Genomic DNA, 14,936 nt, shown 5'->3' on the forward strand with positions numbered 1-14,936 from the left:
AGGTTCTGAAAAGACCAGATGAGATGCCTGTCAAGAACTGAGGTGACAGCATTATTCTTGGTCCTGGGGAGGGACCACACAACATCTGATACAAGGACAGAGGGAAGAATGGCTAAGATACATTTGGAGGCTTGGGTGTGAAGGCAGGCCAGAATCTGAATGAATTCACCTATTGGCCCTTGGCTTCCCAATGAAGCAGTCTATATATGACTCTATATATGAGAGTGAAGTGGGTAGGGTTGTGATAAAGTGCTTGAGGAAAGCGGTATAAGTTTAAAACAAGCAACGGGAGAGGGTACTAATAAGAGAAGACAAAATAAAATTTTGTTAACTATTTTCCTAGGAAAATTCTCTTGGGAAAATGATTAACATTTAGAAAATATAAACCAGGGGAAAGAGCACTGTATGGGATAACAGGTTCCCATAACTCCATCTGACTGAGTCTCATGACTCACTATTACTAAGTGTAACAATTCAGAAGACGTAAAAACACAGGAAAATGACTGTCATAAAATTTTGCTATTAGTACCAATAATAGTGTCTTCATTTGCTCTTTTATATACAGTCTTAGACTTTTTTCTCAATCAAGATAGCACTTTTTACTTCTTTTGCAATTAATTTCCTATCTCATGAAAAAAAGTATAATATTCCGAAAAGCACTCTGAACAACTTGGAAATTTAATAATAAAAATGGGTAATTCATTACTAGGTTATATTTTATTCCTTATCAACTGCTGACAATCTGTGCCTTGAAGACTTAACATTACAGACCTATCTAATTCTTTATTTTTTACCATGCCCACTGCATGTGGAAGTTCCCTGACAAAGGGTGGAACCCACACCACAGCTGTGACAACTCTAGACCCTTAACCCCCTGTCCTCCAGTGGGTTAAGGGTCCATCTACTTAACTCCTAATAGATTTAATTGCTCATACCTTACTAATTAGATTCAAGTATTAGCAGACAGTACTGTAAGTTGAAAAATAGTCTGTAACATAGCTGATGTTTGATGATGTTAAGAAAGGTATTTCCAATCTCATTAATCAACTTTCTTCTATTCTGACTGGTATATATTTAAAGGAAGCAACAGTTCCTACTGTGGTTCAGTGGCAACAAACCCAAATAGTGTCTGTGAGGACTGTGAGTTTGATCTCTGGCCTCACTCAGTGGGTTGAGGATCCGGCACTGCCGTGAGCTGAGGTGTAGGTCTCAGATGTGGCTCGGATCTGGCATTGCCATGGCTGTGGCATGAGCCTGCAGCTGTAGCTCTGATTCGACCCCTGGCCTGGGAACTTCCATATGCCGCGCACACGTGCAGCCCTAAAAATAAATTAAATAAAGAAAGCAATTGTAATCAAAATTCTAAATTACACTTTACATCGTAACCAAAATTTCACTTTTAATAAAGATTCCATGACAATGATAATGTAGCAACAGCAGTACCAATTATATGTAATATATTTTGGAACATTAAAAAAACACTAAATTTTTTTCTTTTAATATATACTACATACCTATTGTACCAATTGAACAAGAGCCAGTTGAGTCCTTCCAGTTGATATTCCCTGAGTTGATTGCCATTTTTATAATCCCTGGATTGATCTATTTTTTTCCAAATATTAGAAGGAGGACGATCCTTTGTGGAAAAACAAAGAATGAATGATTTATTTCAGATTTTTTTTATCTTTCGTACACCTCCTACAAGGTAAAAGCATTGCTTTAAAAATAATCATAGAAGAATGACATTATATGGTATTATGATAAAATTTATGAACATTTTAAAACCAAATAAGTTCTACACAAACTTCCAGAAAACTGAAGAGGAAAGCATATATCCCAACTCATTCTATGAAATCCTGATTCCAAAATCAGACAAAGACATTACAAGAAAACTACACACCAATATTCCTCATCAACAGAGATGAAAAACTCATAACAAAATTTTAGAAAATGTAATCCAACAATATATAAAAAGGGTAATAAAGCATGACCAAATGAGGTTTTTCCCAAGTATGGAAAGTACATTAAATATGAAAATTAATCAATTTGATCAAAAGACTAAAAAACAAAAATATGATAATTTAAATAGATACAGAAAAAGGATTTGAAAAATTCAAGATCTATTCCTAATAAACACTCTCATTAAATTTTGAATAGAGGGAAACTTTCTTAACTTGACGATAAGGTGCATCTATGAAAAAGTCAAAGCTAACATATTTTATGGTTAAAAAAAGAATTCTTCCTCCCTAAGATTGGAAAAAGACAAGGATGTCTACTGTCATCACTTCTATTCAGCATGTACTGCAGGTTCTAACAGAAGCAAGCAAGAAAGAGAAATAAAGTCATAAAAATTGGAAAGGAAGAAGGAAAACTTTCCTAACTCATAGAAGTCATGATTTGTCTACATGGAAAATCCTATGGAATATAGAAAAAAGATAAACTAAGAAATGATTTTATCAATGCTGCATGATAGAAGATCAATATACAGAAAATTGTATTCTATCTTGTAGAAACAATTAAAAACAAAATTTAGAAATACTATCTTATAATAGCATCCAAATATGAGATATTTTGAGTTCCCATTGTGGCTCAGCAGTATTGAGCCTGTCTAGTATTCATGAGGATTTGGGTTTGATCCCTGACTCTGCTCAGTGGGTTAAGGATCCAGCATTGCCATGAGCTGCAGTGTAGGTCGCAGATGCAACTTGGATCTGGCATTGCTGTGGCTGTGGTGTAGGCCGGCAGCTACAGCTCTGATTTGACCCTTAGCCTGGGAACTTCCATATGCCTTGGGTACAGACCTAAAAACACAAAAGGAAAAAAACCCATAATATTTCTGTAATTACTACTTATAATAATCCACATTAAATAATATTCTCCATGATTTTCTTTTCAGCAATCCAATCACTATTAACATTTCCTTAGTTTAGGCCATTAAGCCCAGAAGAAACTTCATTTCCAGAATCTCTAAAAAAAAAAAAAAAAAAAACTTATCTCCTACACTATTTGACTTTGATAAGCTAGCATTGTTGTCAAATTGATTTTACATTAACTGAGGGGGTTAATTCTATTGGCTGAACCCCTTTACTAAGGACTACATTATATATCTAGGGCAATGGCTCTTCCCAGTCATGTGCATCAAAATAGCCTTTTTAAAAACCCATAAGCCTGGGAGTTCCCATCATGGTGTAGCAGAAACAAATCTGACTAGTATCCATGAGGATGTGGGTTCAATTCCTGGTCTGCTTCCGTGGTTGGGGGTCTGGTATTGTGGTGAGCTGTGGTGTAGGTCACAGATGCAGCTCGGATCCTGTGTTGCTGTGGCTGCAGCATACGCTGGCAGCTCCAGCTCTGAACTGACCCTTACCCTGGGAACTTCCATATGCCACAGGTTCGGCCATAGAAAGCAAAAAAAAAAAAAAAATTAAATTAAATTAAATTAAAAAAACAAAAACACATAAGCCTGGGATCCACTCTCAGATATTCTGGTTCTGGAGCCAGGCATAGAGATCAGGCATCTCTAATTTTGAAAAGTTCCTAAAGCGACTGAGTGATTCTCAGTCAAGCATCTCTGACAGAAACACTGATCTAAAGCAAAAGCTCACTTAATGAGTGAGGCTAAAGATTAGGTTACCACTGAAGCATGGTCCCCACCCTCAAACGAAAATCTTTCCTTTTCATGATATTCCTTGGACTCCTCCTCCCTAAATTAGTGAATTAACATTTTTGTTTCCTGGTTCAAGGAAAGGCACTCTGAAGTCAAAAGGAATGGAGGTGAGCTGCTATTCTCTTGGTAATAGGCTATGGGTATTACTGGGAGATAAATTAAAGAGACCAGAAAATAAAAAGACAACCAGAAAAAAAAACTGATGACAAAAAACAATACTGAGCAGGGCCCTGTGGGACTCCTGAGCACAAAAGCCTTTCTGTGTTCCCCATTTCTTATTTTTAGGAAATGGGCCTCATTCAGCCTCCATGACCTTCCCTGAGTTTCAAGGGGCAGGTTCAGACAGCTGCTGATTAGAGAAGGAAGGGGATGCAGAGACCAGGGAGGAACAGTCAAGCAACAACCGTACAGCCTCGGGGCGGGATCCTGGTTCCCTCTCAAGGGTTACACATAATAATATAAGCATCTTATATAACTAGGAGAAAAGTTATATTCCTTAGACTTCTTTTAGATACGAAATTTAAAATGAACAGCTTGGAGCCCTTCCTTGTGCTTCTCCCTTGTTAGACTGCACCCTAAACACACAATCACCCGAAAGCTAAAGATTAGGCACCCGGAGCACAATTGCCTGTGGGTTAAAGATCATTAGCATATGATGTTTTTCAGGAGCTTTCCTAGTTTGTTCTCATCTCTAATCAATATGCCCCTTTCATTAGTACTGTTATTCTAGGCAATAACCCAGAAGACCATTACCAGGATCATGCCTCGATCTCCTGACGCCAGGTTCAACGACTAAGATTCTCCCAAAGAAAGAAAAGTGCATGTCTGCCGCAAACCTGATTCTTATCTGAAGCACTATTTTTGCTCTTTTAGACTATATAACTCCCTGCAATTCTTCCCAAAGGAAGGGCACAGTCTTTAAGGTATCAGCTTGCTGTGGTCTCCTTTGTCTGGCAAAGCAATAAAAGCTATTTTTTTTATTCTCCTCCACCCAAAACTCTCTCCAAGTCTCTATTCAGCACCAGTACAGAGGCCGAGTTTCTCTAACAGTATGATCTCTTCCGCGCAACAATGAACTAATTTCGTTTTCTTACATCACGTCTCCACATTTTTAATGGCAGCCCTCCTTACACTGGTGCTAATTGAAAAGGGATATCTGTTACTGACTTTTCATGTATGAACTCCCTCTTTAGCGAAGTAAGAAATTTCTATGACCAAATTATATTTGAAAGAAAACTGGCCAAAATATTTAACAAAACTTGATGTGAATTTCTTTTGGTTGGCTCCAAAACTTGATTCACAAGACAATCCTGTGCTTGAAAGAAATGCAAGTAAAAATTAACATAACTATTAAAATGTCATATCTTGCCATAACCTAGAAATCTAGTCTTCTTACTAGAAAAATCAGTAACTGACTCAAGGGTTTTGTTTTTTGTTTTTTTTTTCCTATGTAGGGAAGAGACAGATACATAAATAAGAAATCAGTGTACTTAGTTTATGTATGCCTTTAACAGTATTCTATATAAAAAAGGCTTTTCTAAAAATAAATAGGAGTTCACATCGTGGCTCAATGGTAAAAATTCGACTAGTATCCATGAGATTACAGGCTGGATCCCTGGTCTTGCTCAGTGGGTTAAGGATCCAGTGCTGCTGTGAGCTGTGGTGTAGGTCGCAGACATGGCCTGGATCCCGTGTTGCTGTGGCTGTGGTGTAGGCCAGCAGCTATAGCTTCGATTCAACCCGTAGCCTGGGAACTCCCATATGCCTCAGGGGCGGCCCTAAAAAAATAATAATAATAATAAAATAAATAAATAAAAATAAATAGAAGAATATTTAGTTATGAAGAAATACAGAATACAAGGGAAAAGTGGGTATAAGGATTCTTCTTTGATAAAGAATTAACAACTGTTTAGAACTGAAACACATTCTTGACATTTTTATAAATGACAGGAGAGAAAAAGCAGTGGGAAACTACTTGAGTTAGAAGTATTTGCAACTTTTCTGAAGGGAAATTTTGAAGGAAATACTTACTGAAATTTTAAATGCACATATGTTCTGACCAAATAATTATAGTTCTGATTTATCTTACAGAAATTTGTAGAAGGACTCAATGTTCAATGTAGCATTGTTTATAATAGCAAGAAACTGGAGTTTCCACTAATGGAGGAATAATTACATTAACACTTATATGATACTATGTAGTAGTTTTAAAAATACAGTATTAATTGCATACGAAAGAATAAAAAGTCAAAAATTACGTTAAACCTGTGGAATAAGAAAGTGTTAAGATTTTATGATGTGAAGACATGTTCTTACCAAATGTCTTGTGTCAGGCCGCAAAGCTTGCAATTGTTCAAACTCTTCTATTTTTGCAAGATCTACATCTTCTTTTAGTTCCCAAGTACTATCTTCATATGGTAATGAGCACCACTTTACTAAGTAGTAAATAACAGGCTGTAAAAAATTTTTTTCATTTTACCACTTTGTAAAAGAACAGTAAGAAAGAGTTTCCATTGAGAATCCCCAGAAATAGTTTAAATATATTAACCTACAACAATAAAAACTTGTGAAACTTTTTTTTAGTGTTTTTAGGCCATTAGCTTTAAAAAAGTATTATTTTATTTGGAAGGTTTGAGGGTTTTTTTGAGTTACTTAAGTATTTCTACCAAATATTTACCTCACCAGTATCTTTGTCTTCACAAAAAGAGACTTCTAACACTCTGTCTACTTCAACGTAGTCAGGGTTAAATGGTTCTTCTTCCATCTAAAATTAAAAAGTCATTTAATTGATACTTGACAACGAAGTGGAAAGATGAAAGTGAAATTAAGATAAACTTCCTAGCTATTTACTACAGAACAAAAATGTAAGCCTAATTTTAATTAATTTTCCAAGAAATGGAGTACTTCCATTTTAATCTCCAAAAGGTATGTAGGATATTTGTGTATATTATGAATCACCAAATTACATATAATAAAATTAACTAAGAAATACCAAAACCATACGGTACTCTAGACAAGTAAGTTACTCTAGAAGATAGCTCTTGGATTTCCCGTCATGGCTCAGCAGAAACGAATCTGACTAGTATCCAAGAGGATGCAAGTTCAATCCCTGGCCTCGCTCAGTGGGTTAAGGATCTGGGGTTGCCATGAGCTGTAGTATTCAAGTTGCAAATGTGGCTTGGATGCTGTGTTACTGTGACTGTGGCGTAGGCTGGCAGCTACAGCTGCCATTTGACCCAAGTCTAGGAAACTCCATATACCACAGGTGTGGCCCTAAAAGGAAAAAAAAAAAAAAAAAAAAAAAGACCTGTTCCTTAAAAATTTCCTAAAGGGAGCCTCTGTACCTTTCTTTCACCACCATCCTCAGGTCTAAGGGTTGAAGACCAATCACCAAACCTATAGGCTCCTCTCTTACTTGTACAGAACGCACTTTATCTGCTGATGGTTCTTGTGCTTAAGACCTACTTACTTAACTAAATGCAAACTCTCAGAGCTACCTCAGGCTCTACTGGACTCATTTACCCTTCAACCTATACTTCTTCCTACAGTTTCTAATTGGATTAATGGTAACGGCAGCACCTCCATGCCCTACTCCCAGTTACACAAGTCAGAAATGGAGAAGTCATCTTAGATTCCTCTTTTGTATCCCCCATAGCTCTTAAGTCATCAATTCATACAGATTCTATTTTTATCTGTAACAAACTGGTTCCTCCCTCCTGATTCCCACTGCCTCATCACTTCTTTTTGGACCTTTACAAATACCTTCCTAACCAGTCACTGACTCTATTCAAGTCCACATTACTTTTTGTGGAATTAACAGGCTCATACCTTTTCCTCCAGCCTCATCTCCTATTGCTTGACACAGCTGTACCCTGGATTTCATGCTCCAGAAGTACAAAAACAAATGCTTTTCAAACTCCATGTTCTGTCACACCTTCATGTTTGTTTTCTAATTTTTAACTTTTTAAATTTTTTGGCCATGGCATACAGCAGCTTGAAGTGGAATCTCAGTTCCTAGACCAGGGATCAAACCTGGGCTGCAGTGGTGCAAGTGCTGAATCCTAATCACTAAGACCACCAAGAAATTCCCCTACGCCTTCATGTTTTTATACTTATTTTTCTCTCTTCTGAATAGGTTGCTTCTTGTCTGTCTTCTTTTCTTCTCCTGTCTGCTTCCAAAAGCCCATCTCAGCTCTCTGATGCCTCTCTCCTCTGTTTAATCTCCAAATGTTGTAGTACTCCATGGCTCTGCCTTTAGTTCTCCTCACTATCTCAAACCTTTCCTGAGCTATATTACCATCCCCACATACAGGACACACTTGGTAACAAAGAGCACTGCCAACACTGGACTCGTAATAAGGTACTCTTAAGAAAATCTGCACAGTTCCAATTTATGTTGTTCCTGAGTCATAAGAGAAAAATTAATCTTCATGAAAAATTAAAACATTATTAGTTAAGTACTTCTAAAATCTTCAGCTCATTAGAAACTTTTACATCAGAGTGAAGAAATGAGAAATTTTTGCGGACCTCCCAGCATCCATAAACTAATAGGTCATTACAATTGCCAAAGTTTTGAAAGAAATAATAGTAGCTTCATGGTGGGAAATAAATCTGCCTGATACCCATAACCTAGAGATTAAAGTTAATACTACCAATAATGGGACAAATAGGTATTATGTACATCCTGATATGATTCACTGAGAAAGATACCACAGCATTTCTGAGGTGTTCTTTTAAAAAAATGCATACCGTGAAACTGAAGAAACGTCAGATTTAACCCCACATTGAGGGACATGCTACAAAAATAAACCACCTAAACTCTTTGAAAAATGTCCAAGAAATGAAAAAAAAGAAATGTTGATTAAAGGAGACAGGACAACTAAATGCATTATGTGCTACAGGATTGGATTCTGGACCAGAATAACTCCATGCAGGTGTGTGTGTGCACGTTATCTTTCTCAGTGAATCATATCAGGATGAACATAATACATACATTACTATTTCCGTTACTTGAATAACTTTTTTGCTCATAAAACATTTTAAGATATTAACACACTCAAATTCAACTCTAAAAAGTACTGAAATACATGCTAATTTAAAAATACAAGAGTCATCTACCATTCTGCACTACTAGTATTACTGCTTTAGCTATTTTCCAAGCTAAATTGGGGGGAAGAAAAAACATACAGACAGATTTTGTATACAATTATCAAAAGTAGAAGCCTAAGAATTAAAATGAATACTTAAATTTTTGATACATAATACTACATGTGTTCAGAGTTCAACACATAACAGTCTTTTTTTCTTTCTTACGTCTGCAAAAAAATGTGCTCTTTGTGCTTGTCTCAATTTGAATCGTTTGATTTTCTGCTGGATCCTTTTATCTTTCAGAAGCTGCTGCTCTGTTGCCCACTCACAGTGAAGATAGGAGCTAAAATTTTTATAAAAGCAATATATTAAGATGACATACAAAACAAAGTTTTAGATTTTTAATCAGAGCATCTAAAACAAAATATTATCTTCAACTTTACAAATAGGTAGTTCATCATTTCATTTAATGTCAAGACACTCCAGATAATCTCTAAAATAAAGCTATTGTGATCACTATACACTAAGAGGATTGTAGTGGAAAGGTCTGCAATTTGCCATACAGAAAAATGGTAAACTGAATCACAAGAGGAACAAGATGTGACTTATCATTTATTTCTTCATTGTAATAGTTTTTTCATGATGAGAAAGCTAACCTGTTCTGAAACCAATGTAATTTTATTTAAAACACTTTCACCTAAGTGTAAGAAAAATTGAATAAAATCCGAAAAGTTCTACAATATAAATACAATAAACGTGTATCTTTGTAAAAGCATAATTTATAAATATTCCTGCATTTTAATGTTAATAATTAATGTTTCCTGGGGGGAAAACATTCAAGTTAAACATGCAAGATTTTCAAACCATCTTTGTTTTTTAATGACTTTAAAGTTCATGAAATAATAAATAATAAAAAAGGAGTTCCCATCACTGTGGCTCAACAGAAACGAATCTGACTAGGAACCATGAGGTTGCAGGTTCGCTCCCTGGCCTTGCTCAGTGGGTTAGGGATCTGGCATTGCCGTGATTCATGGTGTAGGTTGGAGACAGGTCTCGGATCTGGCGTTGCTGTGGCTGTGGCATAGGCCAGCAGCTCTACCTCCAATTAGACCCCCAGCCTGGGACCCTCCATATGCCACAGGTGTGGCCCTAAAAAAAAAAAAATCAAAAAAATAAAATAAAATGGGAGTTCCCGTCGTGGCGCAGTGGTTAACGAATCCGACTAGGAACCATGAGGTTGCGGGTTCGGTCCCTGCCCTTGCTCAGTGGGTTAACGATCCGGTGTTGCCGTGAGCTGTGGTGTAGGTTGCAGACGCGGCTCGGATTCCGTGTTGCTGTGGCTCTGGCGTAGGCCGGTGGCTACAGCTCCGATTCAACCCCTAGCCTGGGAACCTCCATATGCCGTGGGAGCGGCCCAAGAAATAGCAACAACAACAACAGCAAAAAAAGACAAAAGACAAAAAAAAGAAATAAAAATAAATAAGTAATAAAATATTTTAAAATGCAGGTAAAATAAAAACCATAATGTAACTTAATATGTTTAAACAGGTTAATGAATATTTAAATTATATCTATTATTCTTCTAACTCAAATACTTACTAATTCTTGTATTTTACAAAAAATTCTTCTGTATCAATCATCACTCCAGGCGATACCTAAGAAAATGAGTTCAATAATTATGACTTTTATAATCAGGACACTGCAGATAAGGTATCAGGTGTAATGTATCATTACTTACTTCCTTTTTTATAATTCTAGAAGATAGTATTTTGTCCACAATTGCAGCATCTTCCTCACTTGGATTCTCCTATGTGAAGGAGGAAAAAAATATGACAACACATTCTGAAAACTCTTTTAGTTGCCACTTAGTATGTTTATGAATACACGAAAATTTAACATTTATTTAAACCCATGTGCCAGGGACCAGGTTAAATGTTAGGAACACAAAAATGAAAAGAAAAAAAAACAAAAAACAAACTATTGTTACTGTCCTTGTCATCACTGGCAGCATCAACATAGTAAATATATTGTGCTTTTTAATTTGTCAGGCATTATTCTAAAGACTTTACATATATTTTAACTAATTTAATCCTTGCAACTACGCTGTAAAGGAGGTACTAATATCATTTCCATTTTGCAGATCAGTAAGTTCAGGCATAGAGGAGTATTTGTTCAAAGTGTCGGATCACTCAGCTAGGAGATGAGTGGCTAGTTTACAATCCAGATATGGAAGACTAACAGAATTGTACAAAGAGGAAAATACATATGCAAAGACACAAATGTGTCAAAACATGCCACTTAGGCAACTATGTTCATGAAACTAGAGGATTGAGGGTTTGGAGAGAAGTGGAAGGACATAAGGCCAGAAAATACAAAGTACTAAAAAGATATCCTTATTTTCTAAGACTCAGGACACCACTGCAGGAGTTTTCATTAGAAAAAAGTGATTAGGCTACTAATTTAGAAATAAGATAGATTTTGGATGGGTTTCAGGAACATATCTATCTAGGAGGTGAAAATGTGGTAAAAAATTGAATGAAGAAGCAAAGACTAAAAAAAAAAAAAAAAGGAAACAAGTTGTTTCCTGGTAGCACAGTGGGTTAAGGATCCAGCATTGTCAATGATGTGGTTTGGGTTCATTCGCTGGCCTAGGGAACTCCCTCATGCCACAGGCATGGCCAAAAAGAAAAAAAAAAAAAAAAAAAGAGGAGCGAGAGAACAAATCCCTAGGTTTCTGATCTGAATAACTAATGGTTCTATTAACTATAATATGGAATCCAGGAAAAAAGTTGGAGCAGGTCTTAGAAGGAAAGGAAGATGAAAATATTTTAAAGAATTGACATTGGTTGAAACATTTTATGAATGGTTTAAAATCTGTCTTATGGAGTTTCCCTTGTGGCTCAGTGCTAACAAACTTGACTAGTATCCATGAAGATGTGGGTTTGATCCCAGGCCTTACCCGGTGGGTGAAGGATCTGGTGGTGTTGTGAGCTGTGGTGCAGTCGCAAACGTGGCTTACATTTGGCCTCGCCATGGCTATGGCTGTGGTGTGGGTCGGCAGCTACAGCTCTGATTTGACCTTTAGTCTGGGAATTTCCATGTGTCGTGGCTGCCACCCTAAAAAGACAAAAAATAAAATAAAATCTGTCTTACCACAAATAATTGCAAAGGCTGTTCACCAGGTAAAGGAGCTGAATTCTTTTTGATTTTCATAGAGCCTTTAACATCTTCTTCTGACTGTTTCCCTTCCGTATCTTCTGCATATTTTTTTCGTTTAATTTGTCGATTTGATCTTCTTTTCTGTAATGAACCATAAGGATCATATTTATATGATTTAAAGGAAAAATAAATACTTAAAGTGTGGCAATTCTGTAACTTTTCAGAAGTGTATTCAATAGACATCTTTTCTCATTCTTCCTTTTAACTAAAGGACTACAAATTTACCCTTTGCCAAAGGTTTACAAACTTTAGTTGTTACTTCCTAAAGTTTCAAATAACAATTATTAATAATACCTTTACTACTTTTCCTGAGAAACTGTTAAGAATAAAAAGATTTCTTTTTATTTAACTATTTCATAGCTTGGGAAACACATTTTAAATTATTAATACTTTAAAAGTTTTTGCCCCAAACCTAAAAAGTACATTGGATGAATATTGGTAAATAATTATTCAGGGATGTAAAACTCAAAGCACAAATTAAAAAATATTTGACATAAAATGAACTTGTGTTGAAAAACAGAAAAAAAATCCAAAGTAATATAAAATGTTTCAAGGGAGATACACAAAATAACAAGGTCCTAAATCTACCAAATAATTAAATGAGAATGGAGGAGGAAGCAGTGTTTTACTACCTTCCCTTAAAAATAAAGACCACCACTATCATAAAACAAGTGAGCTTTTAAAAAAGGATTATGTGTAGTAACATAATTTTAAAATACTCTAAGTAATGTAAAATCAGGTATCAAATGTACATGGCTTTACTTACCTCCCTAAACATCTAATATTTGATGTTCCCACTATAAAAACGAATCTCATAATGGCTTGAAAATCCCCAAGGACGTCTATTTGCTTTTGCTCACCTCCCTAAAATCTCATGTACAGAGGCATCTCAGCCAACTGTTGCTCTACTGCTCCACATTCTTCTTCCTTTTACTATTCTTCTGTGTATTAAGTAACTCCCATGACATTCCCACAATATGCAACCAACAGAATAACCCAAGTGTTCTCCTTTTGGTTTCTGCCAATGTCTTCAATTTGGTAGGTCTTTTGGACTTTCATAGCCATGACAAAAATAGTGAATAGTGTCGCAGTGTGGGGACAAACTGCTACTTGTATCCAGGAAGGCAGCAGTGACCTTTAGTCTGTCTCTTTCTCTTTCTCTTTAGAGTGGTGAAATATTGAAAGAAAGGCACTATTGTGGTGACACGGCTCAGCAAAAAAAATAGTGTTAAACTCCATGCCTCATTTAGGATGGGTCTTAGCCATGAAGACATTTACATTTTCAAAACTCAAGGTAACACTTTTGTCATTATGGGAAACAGGAAAGTGGCATATAAACACTATTAAAAAGGAGTTCCAGAAATCCAAATTTTCCATGTTCTGTTCTAGTCAAGCTATAAAATATTTATTATTCCCTGGGAGGGAATATTCTATGCATCTCTAATACTTGGCTAAAGGAATGTTTGGAGTTAAAGGCATTATATAGCTCTTAATTCTCAAGAAAACTTTAAAATTAAATACCATTCATGACATTTACTATTCTAACAATAACAACGTATTACCAATGTTATGTCTCACTAGGCACAAATCTCCTAGATAATGAAATGTAGGAATAATTCAGTACACTTTTAAAAGATTTTGTAGGTTTTTCAGCATTGAAATTTCCTTTTGGTGACTCAGGCATCTACTGGCACTTGGCAATGCCTCACTTACTCCTTGGTAAGTAGTGAATGAATGGCCTGAAAGAATCCTTTCAACTCACAAAAATGCATATGCAGGTAATTCTTTACAAGATAGAATGAGAAGCCACTTACAGTAAGTGCTCCTTCATCCTATGAAGACTTTATCAGGCTCTGAGTAATTTAAAAAACTCTATGAGTTAGCTGATTATAGCTGATTTCATCAGATTGTATTCCACTAGAGCATATATACTTACATAGTAGGCAAAGCTAAGTAAGGTGCCACTCTCACCAATTATCTTTCTCTGTCATACAACAGTTCTAGCACTTTAAAAAATACAAAAACAATTTTGAAGGTCCATGTCGTAAAATAATGTGATTCTTTTCAGGCTTTCTTTCTCCCTGTTTTTCAAAGCACAACTTAAAATAGTGACAAATACTTTCTTCAAATTTCTTTTTTTCTAGCTTTTTTCTTATATCTTAAAGGCTTTAACTGATCAGTCAGCAGCACTTTACATAAGAGATCAGAAACATGCTTTTAAACGACTAAATACTTCATTACGATAACATATCACTTGTTTCCTATAATACTCAAAAACTGCAGGGGGTTTAAGAAAATGACAAGTCTCTAAATATAGTTAGACTACCGAAGTACTCTCTATTAGGTAAAAAACTAAATATCACAATCACATTTTTAGATTTCCACCTGACTCTAAACCTTAAATTACTTTCATCTTTTTTTTTTTTTTTTTTAGGGCCACACCAGTGGCACATGGAAGTTCCCAGGCTAGGGATTGAACTGGAGCTGCAGCTGCTGGCCTACACCACAGCCACAGCAATGCAGGATCCGAGCTACGACTGTGACCTACACCACAGGTCACAGCAACACTGGATCCTTAACCCACTGAGTGAGGCCAGGGATTGAACCCATGTCCTTGTGGATACTAGTCCAGTTCGATACTGCCGAGCCACGACAGGAGCTCCCCTTAAGTTACTTTTCGAGCCTTCAAATTTTGACAACTCATTTCGGTTGAAAGTTACTTTTATATATTTATATAATAATATATTTTAAAATGAGTCAATAATAGAGATTTACAATTGTTTACTAGAAAATATTTCTTTCCTTCCCCATTAAATTTTTTTGTGTTAAAGCAGCACATCTGTCAAAGCAACCTAATTAAGTACAGTCAAAAGTACAGAAGAAATGTGCATGTTAACCTATTCTATCATTTCACTGCTTGGTAGTTACATAATGGAAAAATGGCCAGCACTATTTGAGCAAA

The 14,936-nt window shown here is 35.9% G+C and overlaps 1 protein-coding gene across 11 annotated transcripts in view; it reads right to left on the reverse strand.

The window, feature by feature from the left end:
* CHD9 (chromodomain helicase DNA binding protein 9) overlaps positions 1-14,936 on the reverse strand; it is a 244,279-nt gene that overhangs the window by 71,574 nt on the left and 157,769 nt on the right. For 10 of the 11 annotated variants that reach the window (XM_047793120.1, XM_047793118.1, XM_047793117.1 and 7 more), the window contains 7 exons: positions 11,909-12,055; positions 10,494-10,562; positions 10,355-10,410; positions 8,981-9,098; positions 6,345-6,431; positions 5,984-6,121; positions 1,515-1,636 (listed from right to left, as the gene is read on the reverse strand). In XM_047793120.1, coding sequence (XP_047649076.1) covers positions 1,515-1,636; positions 5,984-6,121; positions 6,345-6,431; positions 8,981-9,098; positions 10,355-10,410; positions 10,494-10,562; positions 11,909-12,055 — 737 coding nt within the window. Of the gene's footprint in view, positions 1-1,514; positions 1,637-5,983; positions 6,122-6,344; positions 6,432-8,980; positions 9,099-10,354; positions 10,411-10,493; positions 10,563-11,714; positions 11,888-11,908; positions 12,056-14,936 lie in introns of those variants that run through there. The other variant, XM_047793127.1, reaches the window with a different exon arrangement.

Source organism: Phacochoerus africanus, chromosome 8 (genome assembly GCF_016906955.1).
Source record: "Phacochoerus africanus isolate WHEZ1 chromosome 8, ROS_Pafr_v1, whole genome shotgun sequence".
Lineage (NCBI taxonomy): Eukaryota > Metazoa > Chordata > Mammalia > Artiodactyla > Suidae > Phacochoerus > Phacochoerus africanus.